Source organism: Mus caroli, unplaced genomic scaffold, assembly GCF_978045245.1.
Source record: "Mus caroli unplaced genomic scaffold, Mus_caroli_1 scaffold_10, whole genome shotgun sequence".
NCBI classification, from domain to species: domain Eukaryota; kingdom Metazoa; phylum Chordata; class Mammalia; order Rodentia; family Muridae; genus Mus; species Mus caroli.
Window position 1 is genome coordinate 57,120,890 of NW_028227265.1, and position 9,171 is coordinate 57,130,060.

The 9,171-nt window shown below is 49.3% G+C and overlaps 1 protein-coding gene across 2 annotated transcripts in view; it reads right to left on the bottom strand.

Annotated features, from left to right (window-relative positions):
* Positions 1–9,099, bottom strand: part of CUNH19orf44 (chromosome unknown C19orf44 homolog) — a 17,121-nt gene extending 8,022 nt beyond the window's left edge. The window contains exons 1-4 of one of the 2 annotated variants that reach the window (XM_021169397.2): positions 8,996–9,099; positions 7,732–8,452; positions 3,680–3,971; positions 2,046–2,119 (exon numbers count right to left, since the gene is read on the bottom strand). In XM_021169397.2, coding sequence (XP_021025056.1) covers positions 2,046–2,119; positions 3,680–3,971; positions 7,732–8,451 — 1,086 coding nt within the window. In that variant the 5' untranslated portion in view covers position 8,452; positions 8,996–9,099. Of the gene's footprint in view, positions 1–2,045; positions 2,120–3,679; positions 3,972–7,731; positions 8,453–8,976 lie in introns of both variants that reach the window. The other variant, XM_021169398.3, reaches the window with a different exon arrangement.
* Between the last annotated feature and the right edge of the window lie 72 nt (positions 9,100–9,171).

The window sequence follows — 9,171 nt, forward strand, 5'->3', positions numbered from 1 at the left end:
GGGCAGACACACGCAGGAACTGGGGAATATGTGTGTGGCTGGAGACTACAGTACCATAAGAAGGGGCTCTAGCCAGACATGTTGGCCACACCTACAATCCCAGCACTTGGGTGGCAGAGGCAAACAAGATCTCTGTGAGCTTGAGGCTTAACCTCATCTACAGAGTGAACTCTAGGACAGCCAGGGCCACACAGAGAGTCCCTGTTACAAAGAGGGGGTGGGGGTGCAGTTCTGATCACTTCCTTTTTGTTTTGTTTTGTTTTGGTTTGGTTTGGTTTTTTGGTTTTTCGAGACAGGGTTTCTCTGTGTAGCCCCGGCTGTCCTGGAACTCACTTTGTAGACCAGGCTGGCCTCGAACTCAGAAATCCACCTGCCTCTGCCTCCCAAGTGCTGGGATTAAAGGTGTGCGCCACCACGCCCGGCTGTTTTGTTTTTTGAAAAAGGATTTATTTCTGTACAGCTCTGACTGTCCTGGAATTCACTGTGTAGATCAGGCTGGCCTTGAACTCATAGAGATCCTCCTGCCTCTGCCTCTTGAGTACTGGGATTAATAGAGTGCCCAGCAGACCTGGCACTATCACTTTGTTTAGAAGCATTTTTATTACATTTATTTGGTGTATATGCACATGCAAGCACACGAGTGTTATTTAGAGCATAGGTGTATGCGTATGCAAGTGCATGTGTGTTGCGTTTGGGTCTTTTGTTATGTGTTATAATGCTAAGTGTGGAACCTGGTTTCCCCAGAGTCTGTACATAGACCCAAGTAAGGCTATGTGATCTTGCCCCCAAGTTATTTCTGATTGGTAAATAAAGATGCCTACAGCCTATAGCTGTAGATAGGCAGGGTGTGGTGTTCCCAGCATTGAGGCCAGAAGAGACTACGAGGAGGGAGAGGAGGAGGAAGATGCCTCCTGCATGGGTTAGGAGTCAAGAAGGCATGAATCTGAGAGGTGGCCAACTGGAGTTAAGAGCAGCCTAGATGAAACACAGTAAGTAATAACTTGGGGTTATCAATAGGAAATAAGTTTTAATAGCATAAAGGGTAGATATCTGCCCAGCTCTAGTACTGATTAAGGCTTACTGTAAATATAAAGGTTGTGTATGTCTTTTATCTGGGAACTAAATGGTCAAAGGCAGTGTAGAAACTCCGGATGGATTGGGATTAAGAATTTCTACAACACATTATTTAGTATGTGTGCAAATGTGAGCACATTTGTGTTACAGAGTATATACATACAAATGAGAGAATGTGTTATTCTATGTGTACACGTTCGAGAGCATGTGTGCTGCTCAGTATGTGAGCACATGCAAACACGCGTGACAGTCAGAAGACAAAGCCAGGAGTTTTCCCTCCTCTTAGTGAGACCTAAGGACTGCACTCAGGTTGCCAGGCTTGGAGGCAAACACCGTAACCTGCACTATAGCATCTTAACAGTCCCTAGGGTCCCTCCTGGACCAAGTGTCTCTTTTCCTGTCCTTACCAGCAGCTATGGCACTCTTGACATTCTTTGGACTGAGGACACTGAGCAGTCTCCTGCTCTTACTCCTATAGATGTTGGTCCCCCGATCTCACCAACAGGTTCCCAAATGCTGCCAATGTCCCCAGGGGGACCAGACTGCTGCTGCTGAGCCCCATGGCCTAAACAGAACGTTCCAGCTGCAAACTTGCTACATTTTTAATGACTCCTGGGGAGTGGGGCTCAGAAGCAGATCACTTGTCCAGCATAGGCTACGCCCTGGGCCTGTCCCCAACACTGACAGAAAAGTAAATAGGGGCTGGGGAGGTCGCTCAGATAACAACCTGAGCTTCATCCTGGGACTCACAGGAGATGAAGGAAGCTCCCTCCTCTGACACCAAGCATGGGTGTGGTGCACAAGCATGCACTTTCGAGTGCAAACTCAGCACACAAGCACAATGAGTAAATGTGTGCGGAGCAGGCAGACCCCTGTGAATTTGCAGCAATCTGATGGATAGAGAGAGTACTGGATGGTCACCACTCCTTAGTAAGACCCAATCTTTAATAAAAGGACAAAATCATACTTACTCTCTGTTCCCCATCTGATTTGTCTCCGTCAGCCAGAACCAGATCATCAATGGACAAAATATTAATTCTAAAATCTGTAATTAAAAAATAAGTGCACTGTGGGTGAGGTGGCTCAGTGGGTAAAGGTACTTACGGCCAAGCCTGGCAGCCCTAGTTTAATCCCCGGGTCCCACATGGGGCAAAAGGAGAAAGCCAACTTGCTAGTGGTCCTTAACTCCCCGTGGTACTATGGACATGGGCTCCCCTCATATACACATCCAGTAAAAAGAAGAAGCCAGGGTCTGGAGAGATGGCTTGCTGGTTAAGAACACTGACTGCTTTCCCACATGGTGGCTCACAGCATCTATAATGGATCTCTGAGCAGATATATATGCAAAGTACCCATATACATAAAAATATATAAGTAAGTACTTTCTAAAATAAAAGAAAAGAGAAAGAAGCCAGGCATGATGGTATACGCCTTTAACTACAGCATTCAAGAAACAGAAGCAGGTGGATCTCTGTGAGTTCAAGACCAGCCTGGTCTACAGGGCAAGTTCTAGGACAATCAGGGCTACACAGAAAAAAATTGTCTCAAAAACGAGTATCAAAGAGCAAAACCGGACGGGCATGGTGGCACACGCCTTATGATTCCAGCACTTGGGAGACAGAGGCAGGCGAGTTTCTGAGTTCGAGGCCAGCCTGGTCTACAGAGTAAGTTCCAGGACAGCCAGGGCTACACAGAGAAACTCTGTCTCAAAAAAAAAAAAAAAAGCAAAAACAAAAAACAAAGAGCAAAACTACAAAGTTAGTGCAGGGAAGGGAAGACTACAGCCATCTATTAAAATGTCAGTTCTGTCCCTCAAGGCCACTCAACATAACTATCTCCTGCCCTTCCTCAGCCTACCCAGTGACAGTGCAGCAAGACACTCCCACCCTCTGCCATGTCAGCCTCTGTTCTCTGAAGTACCCAGTCTGGGGGTAGCTCCAAGGTAGTGACTTGGCGAGCGTACATGAGGCCCTGAGTTCAGTCCCCAGCAGTGCCAGATGAACTGCTTAAATAACTCATGGTGTGGACTGTTTAAGGGGCAGGGTCACATATAACCCAGGTGGACATCAAACTTGGTCGGATGAGGATGACCTTGAAGGCCTAGTCCTCCTGCCTCTACCTTCCTGTGTCAGGATGGCAGAGGGGCACTAGCACACCCAGCAGTATTCATCACCTTTCAGACTACTTTCTTTTTTTACATTTATTTATTTGTCTGCAGGTACACATGTGCACCACATGTGTCTGGAGGGCATCAGGTCCCCAGGAACCTTACAGTTGTGAGCCACCATATGAGTGCTGGGAACTGAACCTGGGTCTTCTGCAGGAGCTCTGAGCCGTGTCTCCTGCCAGTCATAGGTTTTTGGGTGTGTTTCCCATTCTCCGACCATGGCATGGATGGCTCAGAGCCAGGGCTGGCAGTCCATGCCTGTCTTCTCGACACCCAGAGGACAGACACTCAAGAAGCAGGGAGTGTGTGTGTTGTATCAGCCTTGGTCTCCGACTGGCAGCTCGCCTATGGCTGCCTGCACCAGTGTGAAAGAACTGACGCCCAGTGCCCTGGGTACACTGAAGGCAGCCTCCCCTTCCCCACAAGGTGATGGGTTACCATGGAGGCTGTCAGCAGCAGCTTCTGAGACTGGTTCCTCAGAAGACTCCAACTCCATCCTGCTGGGGGAGGAAGCCAGCTTGATGCATCCCATCTCTGAAGATACTGATTTGGAGAAGTCATCAAGGATGGGAGGTGAGGCTGTGATGGAGCCTGTGTCCCCAGCACTGCTCGCCTGTCGGGAGTGAGTTCTCCAGCCAACGCTAGTCGACTGTATGGGCCGAGGAGACTTTAAGCTGGACTGGTCAACGCTGAGTAGAGACAGGACTCCTGGCTGATCTGGAGTTGGATCCTACTTTTGTGCAAAGAAAGGATGTGAAATCACCAAACTTAAAGAACATAACTCTCACCATTCCGGAGCCACGGCTGCTGGGAGAGGCTGGCTGGTGGGACGATGGAGGCTGGGAGAGGCTGGCTGGTGGGACGACGGAGGGTGGGAGAGACTGGCTGGTGGGACGACGGAGGGTGGGAGAGACAGACTGGCTGGTGGGACGACGGAGGGTGGGAGAGACAGACTGGCTGGTGGGACGACAGAGGGTGGGAGAGGCTGGCTGGTGGGATGACAGAGGGTGGGAGAGGCTGGCTGGTGGGACGACGGAGGGTGGGAGAGACTGGCTGGTGGGACGACGGCTGGTGGGAGAAGCTGGCTGGTGGGACGACGGAGGGAGCAAAGTGTTTGCCACACCTCACGATCTGAGTACAACCCTAGAACCCACTTGGTGGAGGTACATGCATACACGCACACGCATGCATGCAAATAAATAAAAGGAATGAATGGAAAGGAAGAAAGAAAGAAAACAGACTGTGGCGATATACACCTTTAATCCCAGCACTAGAGAGGCAGAGGCAGGCAGATCTTTTTGAGTTCAAGCCCAGCCTGTTCTACAGAGTTCAGGAACAGCCAGGGCTAAACAGAGAAACTATGTCTCGAAAAAACAACAACAAAATAGTACTGGGATTTGGGTGTGGAAAAATGACTCAGCGGTTAAGAGCACTTGCTGCTCTCGCAGAAGACCATGTTCACTCCCAGCATCCACGAGTTGCCTCAAAACCATCTGCAACTCCAGTCCCAGGGGGCACCAGGCCACATGTGATGCACAGAGGCAAACACTCTAAACATATATGTGTGTGTGTGTGTGTGTGTGTGTGTGTGTGTGTGTGTGTGTGTATTTTAGTTTTATATGTGTAAGTGGACTGTTGCTCTCTTCAGATACACCAGAAGAGGGCACCAGATCCCATTACAAATGGTTGTGAGCCAACATGTGGTAACTGGGAATTGAACTCAGGACCTCTAGAAGAACAGTCAGTGCTCTTAACTGCTAAGCCATCTCTCCAGCCCATAAAATATTTTTTAATAAAAATAAGAGAGCACTGACTCCTCTTCCAGAGGATTCAGGTTCAAACCCTAGAACCCACATGACAGCTCACAACTGTCTGTAATTCCAGCTCCAGGGAATCTGACATCCCAACACAGACATACATACAGTCAAAACACAGATACACATGGAATAAGAATAAATAAATAAATCATTTTTAAAAAATCTCAGGTTCTGTGGATGCTGGAAGGGGGATACTTCTGGAGTCCTGGAGGCTCCCAAGGCATCAGAGGCCAAGAACATCTGTTGACTCGGATATAAGCAAGCACAGGTTAGTGTCCAGAATGGTGGCAAATGCCTTTAATCCCACCACTCAGGAGGCAGAAACAGGTAGCTCTCTGTGAGTTCAAGGCCAGTGTGGTCTATAGAAGGAATTCTAGGATAGCCAGGGCTACACAGAGAACCTGTCTCAAACAAACAAAACAAAACAAACACCAAGCACGGGTTAAACAGATTATGTGTGAGCAGAGAGGAAGGGAAGCTGTCTCTGGAGTTACCATGGATGGTTCTCTCCTGGTGCAACCAAGAGGCCAGCACAGGCATAGCCAAGGAGGAGGGCAAACTATTATTGCCTCCCACATTGGCCCCATCTCAATGCAGCTCCTCAGAGCTCGTGTTGGGAGGGTGTTAAGGAAAGCAGTGGAAGACTTATGAAAGTAAGAAACCCAGGGGAGCCGGAAGGTGACAAAGCAATGACTGCAACCTTCCTTAGCTGCACCAGACCTCAAAAATGGTGTGCTACAGTGTCTTCCTGAGTGACAAGGATCTGCAATCACCTCAGAATAGATGCCAGGGTCTTCTAAAGCGCCTCACCAGTTATGTCTGTGACTGTGCTTCTTCTGTTGTCCTCTCCAAATACAGAGAACATGACACTAACACATGTGTGTTCTCTACATTCAGAGACAAGCATGAGGTACATGGGTAAGTCCCAGAAAGGGGACAGAACTCGTCCACACAGGGCACACCCCAGGGCAGCTGTGAGCCTTAGGAAACATGGCTGGTGCCCACAGGTGACTGAGGAAACAATCTGCAACAGCCCGAGCCTGATGCATGTGAGACAGAGGGAATGGGGACCCTGTGAGAGTGGAACGAGTGCTCCCAGGAGCACTCAGGATGTGGAAATCCCCAGGCTAGGTGACCTCCCTAAAACAACTGCCACGGCTGTTGGTGACATGCCTGGATGGTGAGGCTGTACTGCTGAAGATGTCGAAGGCTCTGGTTGTAGGACGGAAAAATACTCTAGGACTGGGCCAGAAGAGTGCCTGCCCAGATACACTCCTGCAATCCCAGTGCTCGGAAGGCAGAGGCAGGCGAATGTCTGAGTTTGAGGCCAGCCTGGTCAATGCTACTAAGTCCAGGACAGTCAGGGCTTCACAGAGCAGTGTCAGTAGCCAAGACAGGGGCAAAAGTAGTCAGAGATGGAAACAGCTTCCCACCTGGACTTAAGGGCTTCCACAGGGAACACTCACTGCTACTACCTTGAATCTACTAAACCTGGGGTTAGGAGAGTCAGGCTAGTGTAGGGAAGGTATAAATTCCCTAATTGGTTCTTGTCAATAAAGACAGTGGAAGCCAATCGCTGGGCGAAGGGGAAAAGGTGGGACTTCTGGATCGCAGGAGGAAGAAGAGGAAGAGAGGGAGAGGCAAAGCAGGCAGTGAAGCAGAGGAAGTGGCAGGCATGTAGGTCTCATAGTACCTATAGTCTGGAGCCTCCACCGTGCGTGAAGGCCAGGGAGGATGGGGCAGGATATTCTTCACCCAGCCATTATCCGGCTAGTTTTAGAATATGAAGGCTGTCTGGTGTTTTCCATCCCTGGCAACTAAGGTGGGCAGGAAAACAGGCACAGCTGGGGGAGCCTTTGGTGGCTTGGTGGAGCTATCTGCAAGAGGTTGACGGAGCTCTTGAGAAAGAGCATGCGTGTTACTAAAACTACATGCAACAAGCTAGGAGAAAAGGAGAGCTGTGGCTCTGGTAAATGACAGGGCCAAATGGCCAAAGTGCTGCCCTGAATTTGTATTTATGACCACAAGCTGTCACCAATGCTGGGTAGGCTCCGGCCATCAGTGTCTTTCAGCCATTTTTACTCCTGTAAGTAATCCCAATAAACTGAATAAATTCTCCAATTTGTTCTTAGCTTGTTGTGCTTTCGTTTGTCACTGGTTCCCTATGTGAGGCAAGGAGATATCTCTTCACATCTCCCTGGCAATGGTGTCACACAACAGCAGCTTGTTCCCACAGGCTCGCACTCAAGTCAGCTTCTCACACAACCCAAGCCCACAAGGCATCACCAGTTCACAATCAATAAACAATCAAGACAATTCCTCTAATGTGAGCAGTCCTTCAATTGAGACCTCAAATTAACCTAAGAAGACAAAGCATTTGCTGCTCTTTCCCGAAAGGGACCTGGGTTTAGTTCCCAGCACCCATATCAGGTGTCTCACAACCCCTCTAACTCTAGCTGCAGGGGATCGATGCCCTCTTCTATCTTTGCAGGCACCTGTGCATATGTGGGGTATACACACAGAGACATATGTACAGAAGGGGGGGGGGTCTGAGGTACAGCTCACTAGCTAAGCAGCTGTTTGGTACAAACAAAGCCCTGGGCTCTGTTCCCAGAACCTGCTCCCCCTCCCCCCAAAAAAGTAAAATTTGAAACCAACAAAAGAATACGTTACCAAGAACACCTTTCCAAGGTTGCTCCTGCTGACACTGGAGCCAGGGAGCTCCTGGTTTCTATTTGTTTCTTTTTCTCGAGAAGATTCCATCAAGCTTCCAAGCAGTAGCATTTCCTCCTCGTCGTTACTGGCAGGTTCTTTCTTTGTGGGCAGCAGAGCTTGCTTCCCTGTCCCCACTGCCAGCCCTGGGGACCTCGCTTCAGTGGGCAACTCCTTCTTCTTCAGAAACCTGCTACCGTTGCCACTCGGCCCATCGCTCTTTGACACACATATTCTGTTCACTTGTTTCTGGAAAGTTCTGTGTGGGTACTGGGAAGAAACAGAAGCTGCACCTGTTCTCTTAGGAAGACTCTGCTCGATGGATGTGGAGTCAGACTCCACGTCAGACCAAGTCATGGGCACCTGCTTCCGATTCAGGATCTTGGTTTCAATCTGGGCCAGTTTCCTAAGGGCCTCACTGGCTCTGGTCTTGGAGGAGATGGTGGGAGGCCTCAAGCCCAGCCTCACCCCCCTCCCTGCCATGGCCTCCTCTTTGGGCATCAAATATTTCTCGTCCATCCTTTGGTTTCTCTTTAAGATTCTGCTCTGCCCAGGTGTCACTTGGCCAAGACTTCGGGCTTGTAAGTTTCTGATCTCTTCCATCCTCGAGCTATCTAAGAACATATCCCTTAAGTCAAAACCACTACGTGGAGGGTCAAAGGGTCTTCTTGTGGAAGCCATTCTAGGAAAATAAAGATTGTGTTTTCAGCCTTTAAAAGTACTTCACTGTATAAGTATACTTTTTGTTTTGTTTTTATTTTTTTCAAGATAAGGTTTCCCTGTATAGCTCTGGTTTTCCTGGAAGCTCCTTAGATCAGGCCTGCCTCCCAAGTGCTGTGACCTAAGGTGTAGGCCACCACCACCCAGATAAAAGTCTTTTAATAAGCTGTAGGGCATGTGGGACAGCCATAAGAACTGGTAAGGTTGAGTGAGCTCAAAACCAAAGAATCTCAGAGAGATTTGAGGACAGGCGTCCAGATTCGTACCTGTATCTGTACCTGCTCTGGAACCTGTAACCAGGATACCCAACTGAGAGGACCCATATCACAGCATCTGGAGATCTTCTCCATGCTAATAACACTGCCTATACTCAGTTTCCTCGATTTTGTTAGCAAGCCCTAAGGGATCATGCCCCATCGCTCTCCAGATTAGGAAACTCTGGTGTGAATATGCCGCCCCTTTTCCTGCAGCCCCTTGTCAACCCACTTGATCACTGTGAGGTCACCTGAGTAGCTGCGTTGGCTTCTTCCCGCTAGGCTTCAGCCTCAAAATATAGGCCCCAGTGTGCGGTTGCCTTAGAAGACCGCGCCACAGCCGCTAGAGACTACATTTCCCGTCGGCCACCGCGCTCCACCCACCAATGAGCAACTCAGGTCACAATCGCCGGGCGTCACGGGACCA